The sequence below is a fragment of the Heloderma suspectum genome, chromosome 1, assembly GCF_057233095.1.
Source record: "Heloderma suspectum isolate Gila_16-S chromosome 1, 16-S_ref, whole genome shotgun sequence".
Classification (NCBI taxonomy): Eukaryota; Metazoa; Chordata; class Lepidosauria; order Squamata; family Helodermatidae; genus Heloderma; species Heloderma suspectum.
The window spans coordinates 65,698,963-65,716,095 of NC_139458.1; the positions used below are offsets into that span (position 1 = coordinate 65,698,963).

Below are 17,133 nucleotides of genomic sequence, written 5' to 3' on the forward strand. Positions count from 1 at the left end.
TGTCGTACAGCAGCCTCCTCCCCTGCTCAGCCCTCCGGCAGCTACACAGCCGCAATTGGCTGTCTAGCTGAAAATGCAGGGCAGTAGAAGTGCAGAGGGAACGATCCCCTCCATGCTTCTCCTGCCTTGCTTTGGATAGGCTGTCACCTCTGAGTTCAGAGTTTGCTTTCTAAAGCTCTTTCAACATCCTATGGTAAACTACTGCATACTGATCCACAGTATGGTTCAGTCACTAAATTTCACCAGTTCAGTTCCCATGTAACCCATAATATAAAACAGTACTAGCAAATGTTAATAATTGTCTTCTTACTCTTAGCATGTAACTTTAAGATCAGCCAATTGCGCTAGCATTTATGGTCTCAAGTCAGGTCTCCTGTGGGTATTGGCATTACATCCCTTGTGAAATAACACAGCAGCTTTCCCCAACCTGCTGCCCTCCAGATGTTATGGATTACAGTTCTCATTAGCCCAAGCTAGCATGGCCAATGGTTAAGGATGATGGGAGCTGTAGTCCAAAACTTCTGGAGGGCACTCTGTTGGGGAAAGCTGGATGAGGTCAATTGGCCCAGATTCTTTTCAGTTGATCTAACAGTAGTCAGTCAGTGTGACTGCTAATAAAAAATGTAAATTGAGGGTAATGTCACATGGGTCTAGGATATATACATTTCTACTCCACAATTCCATTAGTATTTTTTCCTGTTTTCTCTTAATCAAATGCATGTTACTAAACTTCTGCTGGACTTTGTCAGAGTATCATCACCATTGGTTTGACTACACTTTGGCATTTCTTGGCCTTATTGCTACTCGATTCGGCATGTCTGATGATGCAGTACTTCTCCTGTTCTTGTGCTTCATGCAAACAGTTTCAATTTTTAGAATTTGCTTTCCTTTAACACAGAAAATTGTAAGGCTATGTGACTGGATATCTCAAGTTTCTATACAAAAAGCGAAATAATTAGAATTTCATTGACTACACTTGTAATGTCTACAATTGTTCTATATTCAGGACAGTTGAACTGAAGTTCTTTCATATATCAATAGCTGGTATAAAGTGTGTTATCCTAGAATCTTTCCCTTTAATTGTGTTGGGAAAAGATAAATAGGAAATATCATGTTAAATCTTTCAAACAGGTTGTTCTTACTACATTAATTTCTTCTAACAAGAAAATAGAAGTTATATTTAATAACCACATGTATCAACCTAGCCTAGTTTGCTTGCTAAATCTGACTGTTTTTATCCTGTAGGTGACATATTTTCCTTTTCTTTTATATTTCTTTTCTCAATTTAATCCACCAATACTCCCAGTGGTTTTGTTAACTTCATCAGAACTTGGTGCTATAAACTCTAATTCAGGACCAATGGAGGCTGTGTATTTCTCTCTATTATCTCTCAAGGGTGGGGGCATTCTGAGGAACAGGTCCCTGACTTCTCTAGGAACACTTGCTTGTGCTTCTGATCATGCACAGTAAATCTGAATAAGAAATACAGGCACCTGCCATGAAGACTTCATGCCTATAGACACATAGAAAAGATCCTATGGCAGAGGTACTAGTTGATGATTGGCGAGAAAAGTCAGGAAGGGAACATTTTGTGCATGGGTGAGTGCTGGCTAGCAATGTGGGATTAGAGGCTGCTTATTTTTCAGGGAAGCAGGGGAAAATAATTCTGGTACCTCCTCTAGGACACTAAACCCAGGTCATCTCCTTCTTGGTACACACCTTCTCTAGTTGTTGAGTCAACCATTTGTTGTTTGGGCATTCAGCTTTTTATTTTACCTTATCATTTTTCCACTGCAAGGATTGCGCTTTAATTTTAAGGGCCTGATTCTGTGATCCCTTACGTTCTCTCAACTACACAACTTTGAGAGGAGACACTTTGACACACTGGATAGAGATCCTAAATGGCACTTCATATGAGTTGCTACAGTACTACAGTGGGAGATCAATCATGTCTTTCTATTCAAGTCTATGTACTAGTGTGTATATGAATAACATATGTACGTGTGTGTGTGTTTCCATTTCCTCTCTCTCTATCTCACACACACACACACACACACACACACACACACAAATGTAAACATGTTCTAAAAACCAGTTATATGGAAGTGCTGACTATGAAAGAATATAGGCATTGGCATAGATTAATGGTAAATAATGGAGATACATGTTTTGCAGCTAGATGATCAACTATAAATAAAGCATTCTTGAACATTGCTAACTTTATCTCATGTTGATTTGGAAAGTCTTCATTTTGCCATTAGACAAAATGAAGAGTATAGTTGGAACAAAACCCAAAACTTTAATGAATGTACCAGTTACATTATCTATAGCTTATCTATAACTTAGTCAGGCAGGATAAATTATTTTGATATTATTTCTTTCTCTACATGTGCAAAAACGGTATTTCTACTTCTATGGCATCAACTGAGTTCCTATAAAAATAATTGTAATAAAATACAGAATACATCTGATACACTTAACTTCTACCATTTTTGAGAAGGTAGTTAATCCTTTGGATACCATCAAAATAATTTTCAACAGGCATTGACTCAGTAAATCTTGTCGTCTACCAACATAGAGTGCATTAGGTTTATATGAGCCATTCCACTTCTGTTGCAGGCAACTGACATAAAGCTACATAATTCACTGTCTACAATCCCGATTTTGCGCTTCTCTAAGTTAGTGCATATTGCATAGAGTATTTCAAATAACTTTTAACAGAAGAACTACATTAAAGCCACATAAGGAAGAGTTATTATAAAACCCTTCATAATTCCCATGTAAACAAACTTCTTAGTGTTCCCTCTTCTGTACAAGCCAAGGGATTGAGAAGTCTTTTGTGGATTGTCTGAGGAAGAGAAGAGCAAAGCAGAACTTCGTAACATCTAAAATAAGGTGCTCCCGAGGGAATGGGCAGAATGAGGCATCATGCAAGATATTAAGTCACGCTGTCATTATTTTCATGTGTCTTCTTTCAGTTGGTGGTCACACTGGCTTCTTTCTGACGCAGTCTTTCTTTCTGTTGTTTAAGAAAAAAGGAACTTTATTATCATTCTTTTCTTTAATTTTCCATCTGTTCGCAAATTGCAGAGAGCATGTGGTCTAGTAGACTTGAAGAATGGAGCAGTCCGAAACCAGTGTAAACATACGCTTTTTTTTTCTTTTCAGAAAATTAATTCCTGAAATGCCGTACCAAGACAGGAGTAGTAAGTTTTAATACAGACATATTTAGATACGTCTACTGGGTTCAGGAAACACTTTCACATTAAGATTAATACATATTTTATTTCCCTGTAAATGCAAAGAAAAATGTATGGTGAGGGAGAAATGTATGTAGTTGCAGAAGGAGAAAAAAGAGAGGCATGATTTGAAGCTGACTATGAGCAGGGACTTCCCATACCCCTTCAAACAAAGTGGGACAGTACAATGGCTATTTCTTGTTGTCCATGCCAAGAGCTCCCTTGATAACAGAAGAGAATGGAAAAACCCATGTGTGTGCAGAGAACTGCATGTACACTGGAATTGTGGGCTGAAGTCAATATAGTCCAGATATCTATACCTCAATTGCTCTATGCTTTTCTTTCACATATTTAAACCAAACTGATAAATGTGAAGCTCTCCTCCAGTTTCACCTGTATGCTTGACCCTTTAGACCGGATTGCACCAATAAGAAGCGGCAGTATCTCTAAGCATGATTTAAGCACAGCTTTTACATTTATTGCTGCTAAATCGGATCCACCTTAATTAGGCTAGCCAGTGTTGGCTGCATCCAAACACGGCAAGAGAGTTTTCCATTTGTCTATGCACAAAAAAGATAGCAGCCATGAGGGATGAAATCCAGCAAGCCAGGATTGTAAATAAACATGGGTAGGGAAACGCTGACAATAATGTTCTATTAGCTGCCTTTCCACACTGCTCCTTCACGTTTCACAAATGTGAGGGAATCTTTAGGAGCACAACACAATAAAAAAAAGCACCTTGGATTCTTTGGTGTACAGAATGCAACAGGAAAGAAGGACACCAGTGAGTCAGCGAGAAGTGACAAAACTGAGACAGCTTTTGAGGATTCATTTTCATGCAGCCAGTTTTTTCTGGTGCAGGTCTTTGCAGGGACACAGTGAACTCAGCACCACAAAGTTTTTGTGAATTAGCCTCCAGTCACTACTCTGCTGAAAAAAAAGATTTCAAGGTATGTGTTCTGGAGTTGGAAAGGATATAATAGTTTGAATTGCATTTGAATGAACTAAACATGTACGCTACTACTAGCTATATTTAGAAGAGAACTAAAAATCAACGTTACTCCGAGAGTACATCATACCAGACTGGCAGTAGGATTGATTTTCTTGGTTTCCACTTTCTTTTCTGAAGTTAATTTGCTCACTGATTCTTGAGCCACTTTGAGTCTGAAACAAAATGCACACAACAGTTCTTATTAGAGCCAAAGAAATGGTATATGTTTTGCATATGAAAGCTGCTTTCCGGAGCACTTAGTTTTTGTGAACATGTATAAATTACAAAGCAAGCAAGCAAATAAGCAAACAAAAATCTGTACCAACTCTGAAAGGTAGAAAAGGAGCATTAATGATGCTCTTCTCTAACAAAGCTGGAAATGATATTAGAAATTAATATTAGCTCTCTCTCTCCTTTTCATCGCCATCAGGTGAGGCTGCAGATATGACAGACTGGTGCTTGTCTGTGACAATGCGGGCTAATAAACTGAAGCTCAAAACCACACAAAACTGAGATGCTGTTAGTGGGTACTTCTTCTAAATGGATGGAAGGTGCTCAACTTGTTCTGGATGGACTCCCCCTGAAGGAGATGGTTCAAAGCTTGGAGGTTATCCTAGAGCCATCACTTGAGGCTCAGGTGGTCTCATTGGCATGAAGTGTCTTCTACCATCTTTGGCTGGTGATCCCCTGGGGCTACCCGCCTATCTAGATCGGATAAGCTGGCTTCAGTAGTCTATGCTCTGGTAATCTCCAAGTTAGGGTGTCGCAATACACTCTACATGGGATGGTTCAGAAGCTGCAGCTTGTGCAAAATGCGGTGGCCAGATTGATACTGGGACCAGAAGGTCTGAACATATAACACTGATTGTGACCTGTTTGCATGGGCTGACTGTACATTTCCGGGTGCAATTCAAGGTGTGGTTTTGAGCTATAAAGCCTTACACAGCTGAGGACTGCAATATCCGACAGAACACCTCTCCCAGTATAAATCTACCCATACACTACAATAATTATCTGAAGCCGTCCTCCAAGGGAGGTTCAGAGGATGACAAGAAGGGAGGGGACCTTCTCAGTGGTGGCTCCTGATTAGGAGCTTTGCTTTTCCCATAGCAGTGAATGGCAACTATACACTTATAAGAGAGAGGGTGAAGGGATGCTGTCAGGGACATCACTGAACTGGGTGTTAAAACTATTGAGAATCAACCAATTGAGAAGCATGCCCAGTACTATTTCCATAGACCCATCTTGGAGTCTCTTTTGTGGTCTCATCTGTTTACTGATGACTTCGCAGCCCAAATTGCAGCTATGATAACCTCACCCAGAGGTTTCATGTAGAAGTTGACAGTGTGTGTGTGTGTGTGTGTAGAGATGGAACCCTATGGAACCCCATAGGTATCTGGCCAAGCAGAAGATGACTTGTTCCCCACACCACCTTCTGAATTCTATCAGTTTATTCCTTTAACAGCAGCCCACATTCCTGCTATTTTAATGGTTTAATAAGATAATTGTATTTATTTATTTTTTATTAGAAATATTTTAAGCCTCCCAGTAATGAACAGATTGGACATCTATGTTTAAAGATGTTAAAAGAAATTTAGAGTGCAATCCTATGCCTGTTTAGATGGGAAAAAAGTCCAACAACTCCCAGCACGGCAGACTGGGGAATGCTGGGAATTGTAGGATGTTTTTTCTGTCTAAACATGCATAGGATTGTGCCATTAATTGCTTGTTCAAATGGTGTATCTGAGCTGCTGCTCTTGAACAGCTGTTTAGTGTCCGTAACTTCATTATTTTTGCTTAAGAGTCATATTACTTTCTAGAGCTCTTATTTCAACCCATACTTAAGAAGTGTTAAGTATGGAAGTAAGTAAGAATCACTTAAGTAAGAAGTGATAAGAGATATAGAAATACACTACCACTAATTAAGCATTCAGTGATTAAATCTCTGTTGTATGGGACTAATGTTAGTCAGATTTGTGTCTTCATACTTAGTAGCAGCTCAAAATCTGCACGTTATGTTATACAACTAATCAAGAATCGCTTTTCATTTTAGCACATTTTTTAATTTTTAAAATGTTTCGATGAATTTCATCCCTGGAAGACATGGCATTGCCTATACCCAAAGAGAGGAACCATGGTTGGAGTCCACAAAGAAGTTCAAGAAACTTATGGCTTATATGTTATGGGTTGGATCCAAAAACGTGCTCGCTGAAGAGTTGTAGGTGCAGCACAGTTCCAAAGAAATATTGTGCAAGTGGTAGCACAACATGCACAGATTGAAATCTGGCCTTGAAGTAAGAACGCCCTAGTGATGGTCTACTCATGCTTTTTAAATGTACAAAGCAGGACTAGCTAACTGGAAATTGGCCAATGGTTCACTGACGGAGCAAAGTAAAGCCGTCTTGAGCCCCATTTTTTGCAGAAAGGTGGGATATACATTTAATAAATAGATAAATAGTTTTAGGTATATGTTGTTGTGTGTGTTATTTGCTTTGTGTCATTATGTGAATGGTTTTTATATTTTATATAATGTATTTTAATGGTTTTTAATTTTTGTGAACTGCCCAGAAAGCTTCAGCTATGGGGAGGCATAGAAATATAATAAATGAAATGAAATAAAGAGTCAATTTTCTGCCCAACCCTGGCACTGGGAAGCCAAATCTTGTCCAACTGGAATATTGAACTAGTACACATTGTTAGAATATGGTGGAAACTACATGTCTTGATCCAACACAAACTTCAGAAACACCTAAGTTTCTTTAATGGCCTGGCCAGGATTGTACATATATTAGAACAATACAATTAGGATTATATATGGACTATTGTAATGCACTCTATTTGAGAATGCTCTTGAAAACCATTCGGAAACTTCCGTTGCTGCAGAACGCTGCCATTAAGAGCTTGACCTGTGCCAAGTGCTGGGATCATGTGACCCCTTAATTGTATCAGCTGCACTAGATGCCAGCCCATTTCTAAGTGCAGTTCAAGGTGCCGGTAATGACTTTTGAAAAACTCTAAACAGCTTGGGTCCAAGCTGCTTGAAGGACTGTCCCCTCCCATGTGAATCTGCCCATTCTTTTAAGATCAGCTGATGCACCCCTCTTGCTCCTGCCATTGCCTTCTGACATGTACTTATGACTATGTATATGAAGCTTCTTTGCCTGAATATGTATATGAAGCTTCTTTGCCTGAATATGTATATGAAGCTTCTTTGCCTGAATATGTATATGAAGCTTCTTTGCCTAAAGATGTTAGATCAGCCTTTCCCCAACCTGGTGTCCACCAGCTGCTTTGGACTTCAATTCCCAACATTCCTGACCATTGGCCATGCTGGCTGGGGCTGATGGGATTTGAAGTCCAGAACATCTGGAGGGCACCACAACTGGGGGAGGCTAGGTTAGACCATCTCACTCTTTGTATAACTTCACTGGCATTTGAAGACCTGTGTTCTTCAACAAACCTTTGACTTTACTGTCGTTTAAGTTGTTTTGTGTTCCGTGGAGGCTGATAGCTCCAATTTCAGTAGGACTGTGAATCCACTCTGGGTTTCAGTCAGACCTCTAAATGAGCTATCCAATATGGTGAACCCAATCCCCCAAATTGGTTTAGCACCTTGGAGAGCTCCTTTAGAGTTCTGAATGAAACCCAGTGCAGATTCACACCCCCTCTGAAATCGGAGCCACCAGCCATCACTGTATGTGTTCATTCTGTCTCTCTTGGGGGCCATCTACACAGCACTGCTGTCAACATTCACTCTGTTGTAACTGCACAGAATTGCAGCCGCGAATTCGCTTCTGCTGCAGTAAACGTGTGATATACTGTGGACATCTCCAGTGGAGAAATCCACTGTGCCCTGTCACATGGCCGTTAAAGCAAAGTAAACTCTGGCAGTCGCGCTGTTCTCTTTTTTACCATTATATTTAAATGTGCAGCTGTGCAGCCACGTGAGGGTAGGGGTGCGAGGTTTTAGTGGCTGTTTTGCATTTTAGGGGTTCTTTTGTGTCTGTCCGTTCCTCTTTGGTCAGATGTGGGTAGTCTGCTCCTTTGTTACCATGCCAACTGTTTGGCATGGTAACTCTCATGATGGTTCACACATGCGAAGGGGTGTGCCCACGTGAGAAGTATGTGCCTACCCTTCACTCCAAAATGGATACCTCCCTGTTACTGAGCAGCTGCAAAGGAACAGGAAGGAACAGGGAGGAGTGAAAAGGAATCACAGGGTGACGCAATCACTAAGCACGCCTACGCCACGCCCACCGCAAACTGCGAAGTCAGTTCGAGGAAGGGACAGACAGCTCAGCAACTGTGGTAAACCCGCAGCAAGGTCCTCAAATCATAGCAGCCCCAGAGTAAATGGCTCATGTAGATGGGGCTCTTGTCTGTGTTTTTAATGCTACTTTTGGTGCATCATTGTTATGTATCCATTTATTTTTAATGATTGGATTATCACTATTCTGTTTTTTTTAATGTTTTGTTAGCCATTCAGAGTGTCTCCACTGGAGGGGAAAAGCAAGCTGATCATTTTACTATAAATAAATATTACCATATTAAAGGAGCCCCAGGGAGCCCTGTGATTATCAGATTCCTACCTCTCCCCCAGCTTCTTTATTGATATTGCCATCAGGGGAGTATCCTAAGCGTTGGTCACCAATACAAACTAGAAAAATATGCAGAGAGATGAATCTGCAGGCTGCAGCAAGAGTTTTTCTTTCACTTTGTTGTTCTTGACTTTTCCTGTTTCCCCTTTTCCACTGTTATGACACCAGGCTCAAAAAATGGTTGTAAAAATTGACAGTCCATAAATCACTCACCACCTGGAGATGGCTGAGTGCAGTACATATATTCTCCCCCCCGCTCCCCCCCCCGCCAAGTGCTATAACTTTTGCCACTGAATTACTAAGCCCTTAAACATGAACACAGTGTATAGATTCCAGCTAATGAAATAGACAAAGAAGTAAAAGACTGAATCATTTTAGGAACCTCATTCAAAATTCATGTCAATTAACTTCACGCAGCACAATTTGAGAATGTTATAAGGAAACCATAGCAGCAGCAGATCTAGTGAGACCCATGATTTATCCAGAACCCTGCCATCAACAGTGCCAAATCTAGGTGGCCACTTTATCAGCATATGACAACCTACAGCACCTACGCCCCCACATTATCGCCTCTGGGAACACCTAAGGCTCTTCGTGTTGTGATTTGAGCAGGATAGCTCTGCTCATACACTGAGGGACTCTGCGGGAAGCGCTGTAGCTCAGTGGCAGAGCACACGCTTTGCATGTAGAAGGTCCCAGGTTCAATTCCCAGCATCTCCAGGTAAATAAATAAGTCTCCAGGTAGGGTTGGAAGGAATCCTGCCTGAAACCCTGGAGAACCCCTGCCAGTCAGCATTGACAGTACTGAGCTAGATCCACTAATGGTCTGACTCAGTATAAGGCAGCTTCCTATGTTCCTGTGCTTGAAAAAGTGCTGGTACCATCTTGGGAAACACTACAGCTGCAGATACAGTATTTATGTTTAGCAACCAGTTCATACAAACGGTATTTTCACAATGAGGCTGTGAGCATTCTGGCAACCCTCATAGGTTTGTAAGGTGATTACATTACCTATCTAAACCAGCCTCCAGCAATTCCATAAAGTACTAGTCCAGTATGGAACTCATTCATATCGTTAGCCATTGCAAGTTCTGGTACAGTAGATTCCACACATCGGCTGCACATGGATCTATATTGCTTTTGGCAAAACACACACACATCCTACTGCATGTTAATTTCAATGGGCAAGATCCAGCCAAAGCTAAGCACTTTTAATCCCAATGATTACGAAAGTTAAGCACACATGTAACGTTTCAGCCCCCTTCATGGATCACTGCCTTGTTGTGGCGAAGGGGCTTGCGTAACTCAGTGAAGCCATAAGCTATGCCGTGCAGGGCCACCCAAGACGGACAGGTCATGGCAGAGGGTTCTGACAAAATGTGGTCCACTGGAGAAGGAAATGGCAACCCACTCCAGTATTCTTGCCAAGAAAACCCCATGGAACGTATCACAAGGCTAAAAGATATGACGCCGGAAGATGAGCCCCTCAGGTCGGAAGGTGTCCAATATGCTACTGGGGAAGAGCAGAGGGTATTTCCAAGTAGCGCCAGAAAGAGTGAAGCGGCTGGGCCAAAGCCAAAAGGACACTCAGCTGTGGATGTGTCTGGCGGTGAAAAGAAAATCCGATGCTGTAAAGAACAATATTGTTTAGGAACCTGGAATGTCAGATCAATGAATCAAGGTAAGCTGGAGGTGGTCAAACATGAGATGGCAAGATTGAACATCGACATCTTGGGAATCAGCGAACTAAAATGGACAGGCATGGGCGAATTTAATTCAGGTGATCATCATATCTACTATTGTGGGCAAGAATCCCTTAGAAGAAATGGAGTAGCACTCATAGTCAACAAAAGGGTGGGAAAAGCAGTACTGGGGTACAATCTTAAAAATGATAGAATGATCTCAGTACGAATCCAAGGCAAACCATTCAACATCACAGTAATTCAAGTCTATGCCCCAACCACTGAGGCCGAAGAAGCTGAGGTTGATCGGTTCTATGAAGACCTACAACACCTTCTAGAACTAACACCAAAAAAAGATGTCCTCTTCATCATAGGGGATTGGAATGCTAAAGTAGGAAGTCAAGAAATCACCGGGATAACAGGCAGGCATGGCCTTGGTGTACAAAATGAAGCAGGACAAAAGCTAATAGAGTTTTGCCAAGAGAACATGCTGATCATAGCAAACACTCTTTTCCAACAGCACAAGAGGCGACTCTACACATGGACGTCACCAGATGGTCAATATCGAAATCAGATTGATTATGTCCTTTGCAGCCAAAGATGGAGAAGCTCCATACAGTCAGTAAAAACAAGACCTGGAGCTGACTGTGGCTCAGATCATGAGCTGCTTCTTGCAAAATTTCGGCTTAAATTGAAGAACGTCGGGAAAACCACTAAACCGTTCAGGTATGACCTCAGTCATATCCCTTCTGAATATACAGTGGAGGTGAGGAATAGATTTCAGGGATTAGACCTGACAGACAGAGTGCCTGAGGAACTATGGACGGAGGTCCGTAACATTGTTCAGGAGGCAGCAACAAAATCCGTCCCAAAGAAAAAGAAATGCAAGAAAGCCAAGTGGCTGTCTGATGAGGCTTTACAAGTAGCTCACGAAAGAAGGGAAGCGAAAAGCAAGGGAGAAAGGGGAAGATATACCCAACTGAATGCAGAGTTCCAGAGAATAGCAAGGAGAGACAAGAAGGCCTTCTTAAATGAACAATGCAAAGAAATCGAGGAAAACAACAGAATGGGAAAGACTAGAGATCTCTTCAAGAAAATTGGAGATCTCAAGGGAATGTTTTGTGCAAAGACGGGCATGATAAAGGACAAAGAAGGCAGGGACCTAACAGAAGCAGATGAGATTAAGAAGAGGTGGCAAGAATACACAGAAGAACTATACAGGAAAGATCTGAATGTCCCTGATAGCCATGATAGTGCGGTCACTGAACTTGAGCCGGACATCCTAGAGAGTGAAGTCAAGTGGGCCTTAGGAAGCATTAGTAACAACAAAGCTAGCGGAGATGACAGTATTCCAGCCGAGCTATTTAAAATCCTAAAAGATGATGCTGTTAAAGTGCTGCATTCAATATGCCAACAAATCTGGAACACTCAACAGTGGCCACAAGACTGGAAAAGGTCAGTTTACATTCCAATTCCAAAGAAGGGCAACGCCAAAGAGTGTTCAAACTACCGCACAATTGCGCTCATTTCACATGCCAGCAAGGTGATGCTCAAAATCCTACAAGCTAGGCTTCAGCAGTATGCGAACCGAGAACTACCGGAAGTACAAGCTGGATTTCGAAGAGGCAGAGGAACTAGAGATCAAATCGCCAACATTCGCTGCATCATGGAGAAAGCAAGAGAATTCCAGAAAAACGTCTATTTCTGCTTCATTGACTACGCTAAAGCCTTTGATTGTGTGGATCACAACAAACTGTGGCAAATTCTGAAAGTGATGGGAGTACCAGACCACCTTACCCGTCTCCTGAGAAACCTGTACGAGGGTCAAGAAGCAACAGTAAGAACCAGACATGGAACAACCGATTGGTTCAAAATTGGGAAAGGAGTACGACAAGGCTGCATATTGTCACCCTGCTTATTTAACTTATATGCAGAGTACATCATGAGAAATGCCGGGTTGGATGAATCACAGGTCGGAATTAAGATTGCCGGGAGAATTATCAACAACCTCCGATATGCAGACGATACCACCCTAATGGCAGAAAGCGAAGAGGATCTCAAGAGCCTCTTGTTGAGGGTGAAAGAGGAGAGTGCAAAAGCTGGTTTGAAACTCAACATTAAAAAAACTAAGATCATGTCATCTGGCCCTATCACTTCCTGGCATATAGAAGGGGAAGAAATGGAAGCAGTGACAGATTTTACTTTCTTGGGCTCCAAGATCACCGCAGACGGTGACTGTAGCCATGAAATTAAAAGACGCTTGCTCCTTGGGAGGAAAGCTATGGCCAACCTAGACAGCATAGTAAGAAGCAGAGACATCACCATGCCAACAAAGGTCCGTATAATCAAAGCTATGGTTTTCCCAGTAGTAATGTATGGCTGTGAGAGCTGGACTATAAGGAAGGCTGAGCGCCGAAGAATTGATGCTTTCGAACTGTGGTGCTGGAGGAGACTCTTACAAGTGCCCTGGACTGCAAGGAGGTCAAATCAGTCCATCCTAAAGGAAATCAACACCGACTGCTCATTGGAAGGACAGATACTGAAGCTGAAGCTCAAATATTTTGGCCACCTAATGCGAAGAGAAAACTCCCTGGAAAAGACCCTGATGCTGGGAAAGACTGAAGGCAAAAGGAGAAGGGGACGGCAGAGGATGAGATGGCTAGATAGCATCACTGATGCAATGAATATGAACTTGAGCACGCTCCGGGAGAGAGCGCAGGACAGGAAGGCCTGGCGTGCTATGGTCCATGGGGTCACGAAGAGTCGGACACGACTGAACGACTGAACAACAACAACAACGTTTCAGCACTGAAATCAACAGGATTTAAAAGTGCTTCACTTTGGCTAGATTACAGCCACTGTGCACCCCTATGTTCTTTTTTGTGTGCAAGTTAAAGGACATTTTTGTATATATTTTCCCTAATACATCCTAGAGATTTATGCTAAACATTTTAGCTTTTTCATGAATGGAACACATTATATTCCTTTTGTAAACAAATTATAGTGTCAGAGTGGCTAGAATGGCACAAAGGTCACTGAAATGAGGGCATTTTCTACCATATTCATAATGATCCCTAATATTCTATTTCAGAGGTGGGCAGATGCCATGCTTGTGGGTTCTACTTTGTCTTTTTACAAGAGCCCCAAGGTTCATCAGCCAGAGCCAGATGAAAAATAGCAAGGGGTGGTGGAGGAGTTAGATCCAAAAGCTGGTTAAGGAAATGGACCTGATTATCTACTGCAGTCCATCAGCCACAGTCTGGGATGACCTGCATAGAGAAATCTATATCTGAATTTCTATGGTCCAAGGTTTCTAAGACAGCTCTATAATTGGTTAGCAGGGCTGGACAAAGACCTGTTCAAAAGCTATCAAGTAAGCGGCCAGCAGAACTGCACAAAAACCTGTTCAAAGGCAACCATTTTACAGGGAGGAACACTGAGGCCGGGAGATAAATGACTGGCACAAGGACAGCCACGCAGGGAATTCTTGTTAGTTTTTATTGCATTCTTTACTTGTTGCTACTGGCAAACTACTAAAAGCCAGAAGCCCTTGACAATCTACTGCAAATCATCCAGAGGTCTTCCAGTAGATCCCAAGCTACCTTCTGCCCGCCCCTGTTTATCCTTTTGGCTGCTCACACACAATGAACAGATCTTTTCTGAGTAGTCCATACAGAGTTGTATAACAGATAAATCAATACTCAATGCCATGTAGGCATAATTGAGGTAAAAAATGCAAAACAAAGACTCCAAGTGTAAGAAACATGACAACTGACCAATATATATATATTTTTCCAAAGGTTGTAATTTTGATGGTACAATTATGCTAAATGGTTTTTCAAAACAGCCATATCAATTGCAGGCAGTAAGTCAATTTTTCAAACACAACAACAGAAACAATATATTTTCTTGAGGTTACTACTGCCTTTGTGAATAATTTTGTTTTTATCAAAAATTGTGCTATAAGGTTTTTTTCTATAGCCTCCTTTAGATTTAATTTATTTATTATTTATTTATTAAATTTCTTAATCGCCCATCTGGCCGGTCACCTGGCCAGATATAAACATATAAACACAATATAAACAATAAAATTACACATTAAAATTACACAATAAAACATTATATTCTAAAATACCCTAACACACCCCAAATGCCTGCCCGAACAACTAGGTTTTCAATGTGTGGCGGAAGTTAGGCTGGATCCAGACCTAGACATGTTAAGAGCAGATATATTGACATCAATGGGCCAAGTTAGTAATGACTCAGTTAAGTCTCACTGATTTCAATGGGTTACCTCTGAGCATAAGTAAGTCTGAATCCAACCCATTATCTTTAATGATTTGGTGCCATCTATCTGCTATGGCTGCTATCTAGGTAGAAACACGCCATTCCTTATAGTGAGAATTGGCTGACCTTTTATATCTACATTTTATTGCCTGTTTAATCCACAGAAGACCATTCCTTCTTAAGTCATATACTGCCTGACTTTTTATGAATGTTTGGGATAGTATGGTGTAACCCTACTGAATTTCATTAATTTGTGAGTGACACAGCTGGTACCTACTTTCCATTCAAGACATTAGCCATTAATAATTTTTGTATCTTCAGTCAGAATGGAAGAGGATGGAGGGTAAGATCTTAAGGAATGCCGTTTGTTTAAACCATGAAATTTGACGGTATGCAACAGGAATCTTTCAAAAGAAGAATTAGGATCACTCATCATGGTGCAAGAAGGTCAAACTACACTAAAGAATAAAAAGGAAAGGTTGCTGGTGTCAGCAATAATATTAACAAGCTTTTGAACTGTTGTGCATTGCCACACAATATGGAAAAACTCAAAATAGTTAAAGCAACAGAAACAAATAGTGTTTTGTATTTTAAAACAAATAAATTATTATCTGATTATTTACGACAGAACAACAAGTCTGAGGTTTTGGTGCAATGTGAAATGAAGATCAATAGACCCTACCATACATCAAAAAACAGGTAGATAAAAATGAATGCAAGAACCAGAGCAATTTTTGAAAAATATTAATATTGCTTAAGTATACCAATTAAGTATAGAAGTTATAATCAGCCCTTTCTTTTAACAGATTACCTTTGCCTTTATAAAGTAAAAGAATAACTTCCACCTAACCAAGGGTTAAGAGGAAAAAACTGCTTACTTAACTCCATGGCCTTTTTTCATTCTTGACATAGAGGGAGGAAAGAATAGGAATTAAGGCATGAAGCGATCTGATATCCAGAAACTGATTATTAGCCACAGACGGCTTCCTTGCTGGGCCAGCAACCAGTAGATTCGGCCTTAAATCAACAAGGACTATTAAGTGCTTGTTGGCACTATATACTATCACCACTTACAACATTCCATGGTGGCGGTCTGAATTCCTGGGTCCTATATAGTACGTTTTGTATGATGTTATTTTTATGAGTGTCAGTATTTTGCAGAGTTTGTGTATTTCAATAGTTATCAATGTAGGGATAGTTAAACCGCAAATGACAGCCGTTTGTTATGTTACAAACTTAATGCTTGCTTTGAACGGTTTGCAATATGTTGGTTGGAATGTATATTGTTGTGGGGTTTGGGGGGGGTTACAACGGGTGGCTATGAGGGAAAGAGCCTGCTCTGTAGTGTCCCCCCAGTCAACGGAATGCTCTTCCCAGGGAGATCTGCCTGGAGTCTTCACTGTATACATTTAGATGCCAGGACAAAACCTTCCTCTTCCAGCAGTCATTTAGTTATAATCTTGCTCTGATTATTAACTTCATGGCTAGCTCTTTAATATTTTTAATGTTTTAATAATTTAACATTTTAATATTTTGATATATTCACTGCTGTCTTTATTGCTTTGTTGTTATTTTATTGTTTTGTGGTTGTTGTTTTTTAATGATTGTAAACCGCCATGAGGTCATCTGCCAGTTAGGCAGTATATATATTTAATACCCTTCAAGACGACTTGGAAGTTGCAGCTAGTGCAAAATGCAGCAGCTAGACTGTTGACTGGAACATCTTGTAAAGATTGTATAACACCAGTTTTAAAGGAATTGCACTGGCTGCCAATATGCTTCCGGTTGGAATTCAAGGTTCTGGTGATGACATGTAAAACCCTAAGCGGCTTGGGACCTCGATATTTGAGGGAGCACCTCCCCCTATATATGCCTACCTGAGGACTGAGATCTGTTGGAGGGGCCATCCTCTGCGTCCCACCAGTGCAAGACATACACTATGGACGTGGGAGAGGGCCTTCTCTGCTGTGGCACCCTAGTTGTGGAATGCCCTCCTCTTGGAGGCCTGATTGGCATGTACATTGGTTTCATTTCAGTGCCGAGTTAAAACATAGCTTTTTACAAAAGCCTTCGAGGGCTAAATGCTTTCCCTAAACTGTTTTATTGTGTTAGATTTTAATTGGTATTAGCTTGTTTAATGGTTTAATATGTTTTTAGCTGTTTACATTATGTATTGTTTTATACTGTTTAAACTGATTATATCTGTATGCCGCCCTGAGATCTTAATGACATAGGGTGGGATACAAATGATTCAAATAAATAAATAGATAGATAGATAGATAGATAGTCCAAAATATTGCAAGTAATATTCTTGAATATTTGAGGAAGACAGCTGA

At 40.8% G+C, this 17,133-nt stretch overlaps 1 protein-coding gene across 1 annotated transcript in view; it reads right to left on the reverse strand.

Moving 5' to 3' along the window:
• Nucleotides 1–708: 708 nt before the first annotated feature.
• Nucleotides 709–17,133, reverse strand: part of FMN1 (formin 1) — a 188,643-nt gene continuing 172,218 nt past the window's right edge. Inside the window, exons 16-17 of the mRNA XM_084844780.1 lie at nt 4,319–4,403; nt 709–3,019 (exon numbers count right to left, since the gene is read on the reverse strand). Of these exons, the coding sequence (XP_084700906.1) occupies nt 2,975–3,019; nt 4,319–4,403 (130 nt within the window). The 3' untranslated portion in view covers nt 709–2,974. The remainder of the gene's footprint in view (nt 3,020–4,318; nt 4,404–17,133) is intronic.